This window comes from Chiloscyllium plagiosum, unplaced genomic scaffold, assembly GCF_037043375.1.
Source record: "Chiloscyllium plagiosum isolate Xiang-an unplaced genomic scaffold, Cpla_swu_hap1 HiC_scaffold_30, whole genome shotgun sequence".
Classification (NCBI taxonomy): Eukaryota; Metazoa; Chordata; class Chondrichthyes; order Orectolobiformes; family Hemiscylliidae; genus Chiloscyllium; species Chiloscyllium plagiosum.
This window is the reverse complement of record NW_028270168.1, coordinates 17,876,857-17,893,066: the sequence shown is the minus strand read 5'-3', so window position 1 is coordinate 17,893,066 and position 16,210 is coordinate 17,876,857. Positions and strand designations below refer to the sequence as shown.

The following is a 16,210-nucleotide window of genomic DNA, read 5'->3' as shown; positions in this document are numbered from 1 at the left end:
AGTGACTTGAGGGGAGCTTCAATTGGTAGCATTCCTATGTATCTGCTACCCTGATCCTTCTAGATAGGTCTGGAAGGTACTAGGCGATATGGAGCATGGGTGAATTTCCACAGTGGATCTTGTAATGGTCCTCACTGCTGCTATGTATTGGTGAAAGGTGAGAAACGTTTGACAGAGTGCTGTCAACCAAGCCTTGTTCTGGATAGTGTCAAGCTTCGAGTGTTACTGGAGTTGTCAATCACATTTTTGACTTTTAACGGTGGACAGGCTTTGGGAGGTCAGGTAGCAAGTCACTTGCTGTAGAATTCCTATCCTCTGACCTGCTCTCAGCCACATATTCCTTTTTAAAATCAGTCTGTTTGGATAGTTCATAACACATTTCAGACAATTGGGACTTTAATCCAGACCTCTTAATATTTATAAAGCCAGTCCAGTTCAGTTTCTGGTCAATGGTAACCTGAGCGGCCCTGACAGAACCTACATTGAGCAATGAAAAGGTTATATCAAAGCATGTACACTGATAACACCATTGATGACTCTTTCCATCACTTTATTTAGCCAGGTTGGATTTGTCCTGTTTTTTTCTATGCAGAAGGTATCTAGACAATTTTCCATATTGTCAGGTAGATGCCAGTGCTACAGATGCACTGCGACAGTTTGGTTTGGGGCTTAGCAGATTCTCGAAAACACATCTTCAGCACTATTACTGAAATGTTGTCAGGACCCGTACCTTTTACAGTGTGCAGTAGCTTCAACTGTTTGGCATGTTTAATTGTCCACTACCAGTCACAACTAGATATGCTGGGACTACAGCATTTAGATCTGATCAGTTGGTTGAGAAGAATCACCCAGTCTATCAGTTGTACATATGTTGTTCAGCATGTACGTTATCCTGTGTTGCAGCTTGACCAAGTTGAAGTCTCATCTTTATACAGTGATTCCCAGCTTTGCATTGTCCCATTTTTAATGGGAAAGAGAAGAGAGCAGCTCTATTTAAAGCAGAGCCCTGTGACAATTCCAAAAGTTAAGTCTAAATTTTATTTTATACAAAGTAAGCTAGAACAGAACAAACGCAAGCTTATTTAAAGAAATTAAATTCATCATTTAATTACTGGGCATGAACAAGCATCCTTGGCAACGATTTCACCTCCCAAAAGTAAAATGAAATTGCCATTTTTTTTCATTTTAAATCAAGCCACACCTGCAAAGCTGCAATCCCACTTTGGTTCTGATATAGACAGAAAATGTGATGTTTGTTTTAAACCCTTCAATTCGTTCCAGCCTATAACACAATCTCAAGTATACGTTTGACTACAGCCACCCAAACCAATCAAGTATGCAAAAATTGACATCTAAGGTTTACCAGATAAGTGACTAGACTTCCATGTAAATGCTGTAGCTACAAAAGTAGATAATTAGCTAAGAAATCTGCACCAAGTAACTCTCTCCCTTGCTCAAGTCTGTTAACCACCTACAAGGCACAACTCAGGAGTGAGACTGAATATTCTCCACTCACCTGGTCGAATGCAGCTCTAACTTGAGAAGGTTGACAGCATCCAGCCCATTTGACTGGCACACCACCCAACACCTTGAGCATTCACTTCCACCAATTCACAGCAATGTCATCTACCATTTACAAGGTGCACTGCAGCAGCTCACAAACGATCCTTCGAAAGCAGCTCCCAAACCCACAATCACCAAGAGGAAGGCTACATGAAGCTCCTTTCCAAGCCATTCACCATCCAGACTTAAAACTGTAATGCTGTTCCTGAGTCAAATGCCTGGAACTCCCTAACTGCACTCTGAATATACCTACAGCCAACAGACTGCAGCGATTCAAGGTGGTGGTGCACCTCCAACTTCAAGGGCTATTTGGAATGAGCAATAAATGCAGGCAAAGCTTGCAATACACACATCCCATAAATTAATCATAGAGATACACGTGCACAGATCAGCTCTGCAATGTTAAACAATTCAGGATACAAGGAATGCTAAAAATTATTAGGGCAATTTAACTCTAATATTATTACATTATTGCAGGGGAGGTCTACACGAGCTTAGTCAGGAGAGCAAGGCGGCTTATGTCTGCTGGCAAAATAGGTCCTGCATAAAATGAGTTTGCAGTTTCACCCATAGTGGACATGTTGGAAAAATGCTTGCATTCTGACAATTTCACTCAACAATCAAAAAGGAATAGTGCTGCACAATGCAACAGGGTTGAGGCACATTGTTCAGGCACAATTGAGGGCGTTCTGATGTGCTTCTTAGACAACACATTTGTAACATGGGGCTCAAAATGGAAAACGCTTAATTGCCCAAATGCCACACTCTGGTAAGAGCTCACAGTCAATAACAACTAGTTTCCATAATCAGTCCAGTGACTTGTCAAAAATAGTGTCTCTACACATTTTACTTCAGGGGAGAGAATTGGAAGAACAAGGAAAGGCAACATTAACTAAAGGTTACAATTCTAAAGGGAGTGCAGGAACAAGGTATACGTGCAGAAATTATTGAAGGTGGAGGAGCACTTTGTTTTTTAAAACACTTTTCATAGGATTCTGGGCTTTAGAAATTGAGGCACAGAATACGAAAGCGAAAAGTTATGTTGTAAAACAATGGCTCAGCCTCAACTGGAGTACCATCAGTTTCTAGGCAATGCACTTTAGGAATAATGTGAACACTTACACCTTCAAGAATGATTCAAGGAATGAGGAACTTCAGTTATATGGACAGACTAGAAAATTTTGAAGGGTTCTTTTTAAAGGGAAGGTGGAGAAGTGGCTTGATGGATCATCTAATACATGAAAGTAAATTGAGAGAAGCTGCTCCCATTGGTGGCTTGAGAACTTAGGGACACAGATTTAAGGTGAATTGCAATATAAGAAAAAAACTTATTTAAAGCAGCAAGGGGCTGAGAAGCAAGGGAAAGTGAATCTTAATTACACTTTCAAAAAAGTAATTGGATAAGCCCTTGATGAATCTGTAGGGCTGAGAAAAGCATAGGAAATAGGACTGGCTAAACTATCCTTGCAGGTAGTTAGCACAAACTCGAAGGATGAAATACCCTCTTCCTCTGCTGGAACTATTCTATGATTAGCACAATAATACCCAACACCTTATTGCATTCAAGGAAAACAGCAATGGAGTTTATCTAATTTTCTGTGAATTTATATGTACTGGAAGTGTAAGCTAGAACTAGATTTGGTCCAAGACTTTACACAACATGTAGAGCCTAATGACATGCTGATTTCTCACAAGAGGCTTGCAACCAGCAGTGTGCCGCAAGGATCGGTGATGAATATAGGAGATATGGTTAGTAAGTTTGCAGATGACACCAAAATGGATATGGTGGACAGCGAGGAGGTTTACTTCAGAGTACAACAGGACCTTGGTCAGATGGGCCAAGGAGTGACAGATCGATTTTAATCAAGATGAATAAGGTGCTACATTTGGTAGGGCAAAGCAGGGCAGGACTGATACTCTCCAAGACCTTACCATTGATTGTGTCTTGAAGTGTAAGTTTATAGTTTCTTGAATGTGGAGTCGCACGTAGGCAGGGTAGTGAAGACATTTGGTATGCTTGCCTTTATTGGTCAGTGCATTGGAGTTGGGAGGTCAGTTGCGGCTGTCCAGGACATCGGTTAGGCCGTTTTTGGAATATTGCATTCAATTCTGGTCTCCCTTCTCGTAGAAGAATATTGTTAAACTTGAAAGGGTTCAGAAAAGATTCAAATGGACGTTGTCAGGACTGGAGTCTGAGCTATAGGGAGAGGCTGAATAGGCTAAGACTTCAGTCCCTGGAGCTGAGGCGAAGGATTTATAAAATCATGAGGGGCATAGATAGGGTGAATAGCCATGGTATTTTCCCCAGGGTAGGGGAAACTAAAAGGCATAGGTTTAAAGTGAGAGGGGAAACATTTAAAAAGGGTCTAAAGGGGCAACTTTGCATGCAGAGGGTGCCGCACATATGGAACGAACTACTAGAGGTGGTGGAGGCAACGGGTATAATTACAACATTTAAGGAGGCATCTGGATGAACAGGAAAGGTTTAGAGGGATATGGACCAAGTGCTGTCAAATGGGATTACATTAATTTAGAACTGGTCAGCATGTACGAGTTGGACTGCAGGGTCGGTTTCCATGCCGTACATCTCCATGACACAAAACTGATTAAGTAACACGATCTCTCAAACACCAGTAAAACTTTCCAAATCCCTTAGTCTGTATTTATGCAGACCCACAACATGATGAAATGCCCAAGTTACTCTAAAGAAACATTATCCAACAAACACTTAACATCAACTCATGCTTAGGAGAGAAAGGGTCCGATTTTAAAATGGTGAGCACCTTTGCGTTGGGGGGGGGGGCGCTCATAAGGGAGCTGTTGACTCTGGGATGTAGAGGCACTGTCACCAATGGTGAAGTGATCACCGACAGACAAAAAGCCAGAATTTCAAGGCTGATCTGACCAAATAAGAGGGACCAAGAGCATGATGGGACTTACGAATTAGAAAAATAATTTCAAAACAACAGTATTGCCAGGTCAGAAGCCAATGCAAGTCAGGAAGAACAAGACAAACAGAATAGAATTACAATTCATCGTCATGTGTATTTTTATTTTTAAAAGTGACTTTTATAGTTGGCATTCTATAGCACCTACATTAGTGACAGATGTCAAAAACATGAAGGAAAAAAGTAAAGGTTTACCACAGTTCAATGAATAACTCCTGGGTTCGGGGTACACTGGAAAACCCATCCAAAACTGCCACATTGAGATGACACCTTCACGCCTTGCCGCTGGAATAACCAGAAGCCTCCTCCGAAGCAAGGACAAGACCTCCAGGCCAGGTTGCTGGAATACCAGAAGCCGCCAAAAGCCTCCACCCCAGAACAAGAACCCACTACAGGCCAAGATTGCTCCTCCTGGAGACTGCCCCACCAGGCCTAGACTGCCAGTCAGGGCCATTAAAAGCAATCTTGTTACTGGACCTGGGCCAGAAGACACCTTCTGGCGAAGTAATTAAAAAAAAGATAGTGCCATAATAAATGGAAACATTAAAAAAGCAGAGACAGGAGAAAAGTAGTATAGCGGATGGAGTAGATGATCTCTGGGCTCCTCGACTGAGGAGCCTGCTCTTGCGCTACTACTCCACCGGCCATTGTGTGAAAACAACTTTAAGAATCACTAACATTAACATGTGCTTCAAAAGACAGACTTCAGTTATGCTGTAACTGAAACTAAGGAAGAGACAAGGTAAAAACATGGACTGCAAATGCTGGAAACCAGAGTCTAGATTAGAGTGGTGCTAGAAAAGCACAGCATCCAAGCCTGGCCTGCTGTGCTTTTCCAGCACCACTCTTATCTAGAGTGAGGAAGAGACAGACAGGCTACTAAATAGATGGATGAATAGATGGCAAATTAGAATACGTGCAGAGCTTTGTATGAGCAATCTTGTAGAGGATGTAAAGTTGAAGGCTAACCAGGAGAGAACTGAAGTAGCCAAGTCTGAAGTTAAACAGAGATTTCAGAAGTTAATGACCTAAGAGAGAAGCAAAATAGGGCTACGACACATGCAAGGACTTTGCTATTTGACTTAGATTTCCACAAAACAGTGACTGTTTAGATTTTAACAATTACTTTAATCTGTAAACCTTGTCCAGCACTTGTATCTGTAGTCTGAGGATGAGTAAGAACTCTTAGCATTTGACATATGTGGTCACCATAGAATTATTTGCCCCCTTTAACTTCAGGTCAGCTATACTTTCAAAGTCAGTAAACTGAGGGGCAATTTAAGGTCTGGTAACTGGCACTTGCACAAGGAAGAGTTTCAAAATGCTCAAAGCATGCACTTTCAGAACAAACTGCAGAAGAACACAAAGCTGCTCAATGTCAAAACTGAAAACAAACTTTACTGTTTCAGACAGTGACTGGTGAGAAGAGCCTTGATGCAAGCTCAGGTGCTCAGACCCAGTATTCTTGCAGGACTAACAATTACACACTGACACAGAACGCAATTTGCTTTCAAACCAAGCATATGTAAATCTTATCCTTGAGCCATACAAGGGCTCACAACCCACAGACCAGTATCCATAGACATTTACAAGAAAGGGATATTTGATTCAACATCCGTGCTGTTTTGTTGACGATGTTATCTTTCAAACTAGATGTAGAAGCCACAAGGATATGCAACATCTTTTTGTGCTACTTTAAGAAATGGGGTTATCCCTTGCCAATATTTACCCTTCAAAGTCACAAAAACAGATCAATTAATTACATTGCAGTTTGTTGGAACTTTCTAAATGTAAATAGGCTGCTGCATTTCTTATAATGCAACAATGATTACTATTCGAACATACTCCATGAACTGTACATTAAATTGCTTCGAAATATTTAGATTTCAAAGATTTTAGGTTTTGTTTGGGCTACCTACATTACATCTCAACGAGGATATTGGGTATTGAGGAGAATGAGGTGGGGTAATGGAAGGGGTGATATTCTCTAGTACAAGATGCATAATCAGTTTGCTGCTGTAACAACCAATCGCTTAAACAAATGGATAGTAGCTAATGGCAAGGAAAATCCAGGAATCCAACCTAATTCTGTTCTTACCCAATATACATATGTATAGTTCATCTTATTAATTCAAATCAATATGATGTGAAACCAGATTAAATGCAATGATATGATCATTTTTAATTCAAGTGGAATAAAACGAGGAATGCAGAACTAGGCTGGACTAATCCTGGCTATGCTTTTCAATGAAAAGCAACTGCCAACTATCTTCCTCTGGGAAGTAAGCAAAGGTAGGGGCTAATAGCAGTAGCTAGTTACTCCTGCCAATGAGTAAGTATGGACATTGAGCAAGCCACCCCCATAACTGAATACCAACTTGTTTCCTACATTAAGTGCCACTTAGGAGAGGCATTCTCCACAACCTGAGCTCAGTGCCTTGGAGAAAGAAAATCTGGGGAATAACGAAATTCATTCCCTTTGATAAAGGAAACCAAAATGCCCATAAGGGACAGAACCACATGTTCATGTTCATTCTTTTACTTTCACCCTCGTTCAAACAGTCTCTCTGCAGATGTCACCCATGCCACTCACCTCAAGCATGCAGAATCATTTTCGCTGCATAATCCATATGACACAGAAAAACCAAATGCCTCCTTAAGAAATTCCCTGCACCGTGAATAGTACTAAAGACTTACGCTCCAGAACTTGCCAAATCCTAAGCCATACCGAAATAGTTACAACATTGGCATCTACTCAATAATATGGATAATTTCCCAGGTATGCCCAGTGATTTAAAACGCAGAGGGCTTTCACGGCACAGCGATAACATCCCTACCTCTGACCCAGAAGGCCCAGGTTTAAGTCCCACCTGCTCTGCAGATGTGTCATAACATTCCTGAACAGGTTGATGACATACCTCTTTACTTTCATCGGTAAAGTTGAAAACTGCACAAAATGCAGGACAAATTCAACCCAGCCAATTATTGATCCATCAGTCTACTCTTGATCATCAGCAAAGTGATGGAAGGTATCATTCAACAGTGCTACATCATAAGCAGCATTTAGTGAATTTGGGTTCCACCAGAGCCACAGAGCTCCTGTCCTCAAGACAACCTTGGCACAAAGGAGTTAAATTCCAGAGGAAAGGGGAGAGTGACTGCCCTTGACATCAAGGACGCAAGTATCTACTGTGACATCAAGCAGTACAGAGGAGCCTGGATTATCCAAATAAGATCTCAAGGTTCTATAAAAACATTACATCAAAGAGGTAAGTGTATTCGATTTACCTGTACTGAAGAACATGTGAAAACACTGGCAAAAACAAAGTAACACAAGCACTTCAAGCATCAGCGATTGGATTTTTTAAGGGTTAGTTATACAGCCCTTTGCAAAAGTAAGTGTTTTACAGTATTCATGTCACTTTACCAGGCCTTTCATGAAAAAATGGCTGCGAACGTAAACACATGCGCAAGGCGGTGCTTCTGTCTTTCTATCGTGACACCGAGTTCCCAGAAACTGACAAGTGTTCTTGTGATCGTAGAAGCTATTTGGAACCTTGTTTAATGCGGAGATTTCATATACAGTATTTATGTGATGGCAAGGGTTTAGTCCTTCTCAGTTTAACTTGTAATTTGCAGAATACAAAGATTAGTTTTTTTTTTAAAAACAGCAGACTTATTAAAATTATAGATTTAAGCAAATCCTCAGGTAGAGCAGAGCATTAGATCAGTATGGCTTCCCTTGTTTAAGGTAAAATTAATTATCCTAATAATCAATTATCTGAACGAAACAGTGCTAGCCCATCTCGTTCAGATAGTCAAGGTTGCTCTGTACTAGCAAAACTGGAATCAATGGGCATCGGAGTAAAATCCTCCTAAGGTTGGAGTCATACCTGACAAAAGCAAGACAACTATGGTTGTCAAGTCAGTCATCTTAGCTCTATGACATCGCTGGTGTACTTCAGGGTAGTATCCTTGACCCAACTTCGTTAGCCACTTCAATGACTTTCCCTCCAAAAAGGTCAGATGTGTCCGCTGATGACTCCACAAAGCCAAGTACCATTCGCTCTTCCTCGGGTATTGAAGCAGTCCATATCCAATCGCAGCAAGATTGCTCATTATCCAGATTTGAGTTGACATGTTGCAAGTTAAATTCACGTCATGAGAGCCAGGTTCTGACTACCTCAAACAAGAGTATAACTATCACCCCTTGACATTAAATGGCACTGCCATTGTTGAATCACCCATTATCAAAATCCTGGAACTAATATTGACCAGAGCGTGAACTAGACTAGTCAAATAATTACTGTGGCTGCAAGAGCCAAGTAGGGCCCAAATGTAAATTTCAGTTCACTCTACGGTGTGAATTTGGGATTGGAGTGCAAAATCTTAACAAGAAAAACAAAATCAATGTGCTCATTTTTTCCCCCCATCTTCATCTGGGACTGAAATGATATCAGAAGTGAAATATCACCATTTAAAATGTCAAATCTTTTATTCCCATGGGTTTTGTTATGCCCTTGACATGGAGGTCTATAAGCTGTAAACATTAATATTAACACTTCTATGACACTGCATAAAGTTTTATTGCCAACATTAAATGATCCTGACATACCACTGTCCACTAATCAGGCATCATCAGCAAGAGGAGCACTTTCTGAACATTTAATGTCAGTGAAAGCTGTAAGCACAATGGACCATCCAGGACTGTACTCCATGGGGCAGAGCTCACAGGCTGCACAGAATATGGAACTGCAATTAATACACACCAAATCCAGTTCACTTTGATATCCATCTTCCCCGATAGCTCAACATAACAAGTGAAGCACTGCAATAACAAACACCAACAGGAAAAGGTTAACTTAAGCAGGAACAGAAATTAAATTGAGATAAACAGGATAAATTGTGACCCATTGGCAGGAACTAAATTAATCAATCTATAAAATGATAAAGCCTAAGTACCCTTGCAAAGCATGGTCTGGCAAATACCACTGATTTAAACATTAGAGTAGGTAAGTTCCACACTACACAAGCTGTGCTCTCTCAAGATAGACCAGTTGCACAAATCTTTTTGACTTAACTGAAGGTCAAAATCCTGGCCCCAAGTTTTCAATGCAAAATTATCCTGCGTGAATTGAAACATTGCAAATCTAAAGCTTAAATTTGCCCAATTCATTCATTTTAAAATGCTCAGAGGTATTAGACTTCAAAACAGCTCACTCACTTTGACAGGACACTTCCAAGCCTCTTGTCTGATATTGGCACACAATAGTTAAATGTATGAAGCTTTCCTAATTTCAACCCGAGCAAAGATAGGCTGGAAACACACAAGTTTAAGAAGCCTGGAAAGCAGTAAATAGCAAGATTCAAATCACAGGAACTTTTGGATGAAACCTCAGACTTAGTTCTTAAATGATAATGGCATGATGGCACAGTAATGAAATTCACTGCTTAATTCCTCCATCACTCAAAACTAAACACTGTAAATCTACTATGCCATGCTAAAAATTACCAAACTGCTGTAAAAAGACAACATGGTGACAAACTTGCTCAGCGAAAGGTAAATACCATCCATTCTCAATTTGGTCAACACCAAAGTAACCAAGTAAAGTACTCAGCAACACAGAAAAGATGACAGGTTACAGGTCATTCAGAACCCAGCATATGCCAGTGTCCATCTCATTCACAAGCAGTTCCTTACTACTACCTGCTCATCTTGTTCCACATCCATTAATTTCCTTTTCTTGAAGTCACATTCCAACAGAGTCTTCAAAGCTGACATGGTCTCTGCTGCAATCACCAACTACATGCACGTCACAGTCTTGCTATGCTCATGATAAAGAAATTGTTCGAGCAACATGTTCTTAACCTTTCCTATACAATATTCTGAATTCTTCAGCCACTAGGAACAGTATATCTATGTACTCCAACCTGGTCATAAAACTTTAAACACCTTCACTGTAACATCAAAACAAAACTACAGAACCATTCTGAAGAGTCACCAGAATCAAAAACGTAAATTCTTTCTTCCCACAGATGTTGCTAGATGTGCCGAGTTTCTCCAGCAATTTCTGTTTTTGAAAAACATCCTTTCTTCTGAAAAAGCACCATTTTTAAAAATCTTTCATCACATTTGTATTTCTTCACATCACCCTGGTGAATCATCCTCCATTTTCTTGCCTTTCCCTCATACTATCAATTGCCTTACTGACCAAAAACTATCTTAGCCCTGAATATACTTAACCCAGTCTCTACAGCCCACAGTTAAAGAATTCCACAAATACACTATCTTGTGGGAGAAATTCCTCATCATCTGTCCTAAATGGGTGACCCATTACTCCAAGATTATGCCCTCTGGTCTTAGATTCTCCCATATGAAGAAACCTTTTTGATCTAACCCGCTAAGTCCCCTAAGACTCTGTCAATAAAGTCACCCCTTTTTACTGTTCAGAAATCCAATGATTTCAAACTCAACCCCTCCTCAAAAGAATCCCTCCATAACAAGTGAACTACCTTCAGACTACCTCCAATGCCAAGATATATTTTCTTAGATAAAGGGGCCCAAAACTGTTCACAACGTTCCAGTCATGGTCCGACTAGCCTTGTATAGCATTAGAAAGACTTGACTTTTTTCCAATACCATTCCCTTTGAAATAAAGGCCAACAATCCATTTGCTTTCCCAATAAGCATCTCTACATTCATAATCCATACCTGTTGCCATAAAACCGTGTCATTGGTTTATTTAGTGAGCTTACTGCCTTGTGAACAAAAACACACAAATTCATCTGTACTTCCACAAAAGCCAGCTTTCCTTGTGCAGGCTACCTTCTAACAAAATGTTCAGTGATATTTCCCATACAGCCAGTAAGGTCTGCAAATTTGAATGAGATGCCCTCCAAACCCAGGTAACTGATTGGTGAACTCTGTGGAACACTGTTCCAAATTTTAATTTTTGAGAAGTTGTCCTTAACTCCAATTGTCTCATCACTAACCTCTTTTTGTACAGTTTTCTACAAACAGTCCCCAGGCCCACCCTCAAGACGGACCCTGCCGTCTTGAGGGTGGGCCTGGGGAATAATAAAGCAATCCACGTTGATACTATTCTCAAGTATCCCATGCAAACAGGAACCCAGAAAATGCTAGGTTCCTTCCAAGTTCCATACTGATCAAACATGAGGGAAAATTCAATTCCAATCTGAAATATAATGATCCCAAACAATATTAGTTTTAAAATACCAATTTCCTATTGCAAAAATAATACATTTTTTGCACCTCAATAGAATTTCAAATTGCCGCTCATTCCCCAATGGAAATAGCCTTCCACTTTGAAACGCAGCTGACAAAAGGCACCCTCAGCTACCATACAGAGAACCAAAAAGCTTCACAACTTTCTGACAGTTCCCAGTAACCCAACCTATCAGTAATTCAAAGAAATTCAAGCATTGGTTCAGCTCCTGATGTCTGACTAGTATCCCAATTTATTTTTCATTGACAGAGCAGGCCTAGTACCTTCAGACATCCCAGTTTGGTCAACGTTCTGTCAGGTTTAATACACCAGGTTTATCCAGAAACATTGATGCATTTCTGACAGTGTCCAGGCCTGACTGTAAGTGTACACTGAGTGTACCTATACATGATATTTAAAATTGTGCAACTGAAAGGTTGACTTGTGTTCTCCAACCTCAGCGCTCAACATTTTACAAACTAATACGTAGCCAAACCAATACTGCTCCTGCATGATTTTGTTTTTATTTAACCTTTTTTTTCCTAATCAACCTGTTCAGAGATTTTATACACACAGAACATTACAGCGCAGTACAGGCCCTTCGGCCCTTGATGTTGCGCCGCCCTGTCATACTAATCTGAAGCCCATCCCACCTACACTATTCCATGTTCAGCTGGTTCAAGTGGGAGTTAAACCTAGGCCTCCCAGTCCAGTGGTAGGGACATTATCACTGCACCACAATAGCCCCTCCTGTTTATGCAAATTATAAAGAGCAACAATTTGTGCATGAAACCACATATATAGAGAGGTATAATAAACAATACCTCCAAGACTTAAATTAAACAAGCAGCTCCCTCCCCTATCAGCAACAAATGCTGATCCAGGAGCTGATCCAGGATTCCAGCGACTGGGAACACATTAGAACAATTAGACTTACATGATATTTTCAGATCAGAATATATTTTGCAGAAAAGTCAACAGCATCATTAAAAGCAAGAATTTAAAGCAAAGTTTTAAATTTACAGCAACCACTTTAATATTAAAACAGATTCTCAAGATAGAACTTGTCAGCTGGGATAAGCAATTATTGCTATGATCTACCTTCCCCAAGAGCAGTTTCAATAGGTAGAGCATTAACTTGAACTTCTTTATAACACACAGGCACTTGAAGGACTAGATAACCAAGGGCGCTTTAACAGATCACCCGAACTTAGGCTGACCTGAACCATCAGGTAAATGATTTGAAACGGTATAGAAGCAAATATGTTGAATTTGCCTTTCTATTCTGTGGACCACATTTTATGAAATTACAGCCAAGGTCAGTGCTTAGAATGTAGACCCCCCCCCCCCCCCCCATAAGCTCCCTGTCATCACACAATGGGGCTGTGCATGCTGACACAGCCGATATTGTTTGTGGTGCTGTCCCTGAGCAATCAGCATTTCAAGGTCAGGAGCTGTTTCCACAGCATCTCTTGCCCTCTCCAAGCTAAGCCTGTGAAACAATGGCCATTACCTGTGTTTATTTTTCCCCTCCCTTGCACACACTAGTGTAATGTGAACCATATTCCAGTTTATGAGCTAATCAGGTTGTTTTGCCATTACATCAGAGGCAATTATAAATGGCCAGAAGCAGCAGCTGAGGAGCCAATCAGATTACAGATAGCATGTCACCCTAAGACCAACTGTCTCCTGGCTTTGACAGAAGGATTTTACCTCCATAATTCAAATCCCAAACCCGTGCAATCTGCACTTACTCAAATCACCAGCCTGTGCATTAGTACCAGCCAGTACTGGCAAAGTGAACCAACTCAAGGTTGCATGCACACAAGGCGGTGGAGACGAGAAAAACAACATGGGGTGGGGGAGAACAGAGAAGCAAACAAGGAGGTGGGAACGGCAGCGGAGGTCCATCAGTAAACACAGCATTAAAACAATCAGACAAGAGCAGCAGACAGTGGTTGGGCACATAAATAAGGGGAGAGAAATTCACTGGGATCAAAATCCTAAAACAAAGAGAGCAGCCAGTCCCTCAGCTACAGATCATGCAGCAAAACCCCGGTGCACACATAACCTGTTTTGTTTCACTAAACTCACCCAATCCTTTATAGACTTTTTTTGTACAGGAGGGTCACTTTTTGAAGTGAAAAGCCTACAATGCTTGGCCGTTGGGAGGGGTGGGGGTGGTAGCAGGAGGATGAAAGGGAGAAAAGGAGGACAAAACTGGGTAGGGAGAGGAGAGCTGTGCGTGGGGTGGGGATAAGAGAATGTAAGGGGTGGAAAGAACTGGGGAAGAGGGAAACGAGGGTGAGGAGGAAAAACGGAGGAGGGAAGGGGGAAAACAGGAGGGGGAAAACAGATGTGAAGTGGAAAGGAAAGGGACAGGCTGGGGTGGAGAGGAGGAGGGGAACAGGGAGGGGTCAAAGTGGGAGAAATGAGGGGGGAGAAAGAATTGGAGGAAAATGGAGGGAGATTAAAAAAGTGGGGAAAATAATGGGAGGGAGAGAGAAGAGCTGTTCCAGCTCGGGTTCGGGCCTCACTTTACATAATTTATACCGAGAGCTGCTGCTCCACTCGCACAAAGCCGGCCATTTTAGAGCGGATTCTTTGTATTGAGAGAGAAGCACAAGCACGGCCCAATCCACCTCCCTCCCCCAACCACAGACACAGTACCAACCATTAACTAACACTGCCATTACCACGCTTCGCTCCTGGTTACACTAGTTAACCACTAGTTAGCATTTTTACCTGAGTCCTAGGCAAGGGCTGCCCGCTACTCCCGGGGCTGATGGGCGGATGGTGGCTCCTTTGTTGCGCTGCTGCCCAGCCCGAGCTGGGATACTGGCTTCCCAGCTCGCCTCCCTTGGCCAGCTCCTGGCTGCTATTGTAGTCCTGGTGGGCCTGGTTATAGTTAGTAAAAGCCCGGGCCCCGCTCGGGGAGGTGAGCAGCTGGTTGAGGGTTGGGGTACTGGAGGCCGTCTGCGGTTGTTGATGCTGTTGGAGGCCGGGGCCCTGCTGTTGTTGCACACCGAAGCGCTGGAAAGAAGCGACCATACCCGAGGCCAAGGCTTTAGGCCCAGCAGCCCCGGCCCGCGGCGAGTTGAGGCCGTAGCTCTGGTTCATGTAGCCGCTGCGGGCCGCCGGATAAGCCGTGGTGTAGTTGTTGTAGTGGCCGGAGAAGGCCTCGTGAGAGTTGGGTTGGAAGGAGTCGAGGCCGCCGGGTTGTAGCGCTGCCCCCATGCCGGGGCTTTGTTGTCCGCCATGTTGGTGGAACGGGCCCCGGTAATGGTTGTAAACGTAGCCGGTAGGCGGCACGGCGCCTGGGCCAGGACTGGGCCCCGGGTTTGCGTTGCCCAGGGGCACGGCGCCACCGCTGTTGCTGGAATGGTCGAATCTCTGGTCGCCGCTCAGGAGGGCCAGGCTGGTGGCGGTAGCCCGTCCGGGCTCTGGCTCCCCGGAACCCGCTCCGCCGTTACTCTGCTCCGAGGAGGAGGCCCCGTCCTGCTCGACGTGTGGCGGGTGGCCGCTGTCCTCGTCGCTGTGCTCACCCGGCACGGGGGCCGCGCTCAGCCGGTGGTTGCTGAAAGTCTCCCTAGCGGCGGCGCCGGGTTCCGAGCCGTTGCCCGGCAGGTGATGCTCCTGCTCGGCGGTGGGGCCGGGCCCAGTCCCCGGCTTCAGCGCCGCCAGCTCGCCGGCCTTGGCCTGGCTCATTTCGGTGTCTCTGAGGGCGCTGACCGGAGCGGCCATTGCTGCCCGCCGCCCCGCGCGATCCCCCACCCCCACGCCTCGCCTCGCCTCGCTCGCTTTCGGTGGGTCGCTCCCTCCCGGTGCTCAGTTCGGTTCGGCTCGGCCTGGCGGCCCCGATACCCGCTCCCACTTTCGGCCGCTCGGCTCGGCTCGCTCTCTCGCTGCCCCCGCCCGGCCGCTCGGCTCGCTGACTCTCGGCTCCCGGACTTGCTCTGGGCGGTGGCGCTCAGACGGCCGCACTGCCGGTGCCGTTGTCGGTGGCGCTGCCGCTCCGCATGGCTGGGTGTGGGTGAGCACGGCAGCCCGAGCCCGTCTAACGGAGCCTCGGGCCCAGCGCAACACGCGGTCTGACAGAACTACTAGCCATGTTGTGTGGGGGGCGGCGGCAAAACCCGGAGCGGAGCGGGAGGGGGAGGGGGGAGAGGGAGAGGGGGAGGGGAACGGAGCCCGGCCGGGGGGAGGGGCCACAGGTGGGGGGGTGGGGAGGGAGAATCGTCCGTCAATCAGAATAGGGGAGTGTTTCTGTTCCCCAACACTTCTGCCATTGAGAACGCAACAGTACACTCCCCTGACAGAGACCCCAGCTCAGGGTACACTCCCCTGACAGAGACCCCAACTCAGGGTACACTCCCCTCACACAGAGACCCCAACACAGGGTACACTCCCCTGACAGAGACCCCAACTCTGGGTACACTCCCCTCACACAGAGACCCCAACTCAGGGTACACT

The 16,210-nt window shown here is 44.1% G+C and overlaps 1 protein-coding gene across 5 annotated transcripts in view; it reads right to left on the bottom strand.

Moving 5' to 3' along the window:
- Window positions 1-15,869, bottom strand: part of LOC122563577 (AT-rich interaction domain 1Ab) — a 126,450-nt gene extending 110,581 nt beyond the window's left edge. For 4 of the 5 annotated variants that reach the window (XM_043717472.2, XM_043717474.2, XM_043717475.2 and 1 more), the window contains exon 1: window positions 14,483-15,868. In XM_043717472.2, the coding sequence (XP_043573407.1) occupies window positions 14,483-15,481 (999 nt within the window). In that variant the 5' untranslated portion in view covers window positions 15,482-15,868. Of the gene's footprint in view, window positions 1-14,482 lie in introns of all 5 variants that reach the window. The other variant, XM_043717476.2, reaches the window with a different exon arrangement.
- Between the last annotated feature and the right edge of the window lie 341 nt (window positions 15,870-16,210).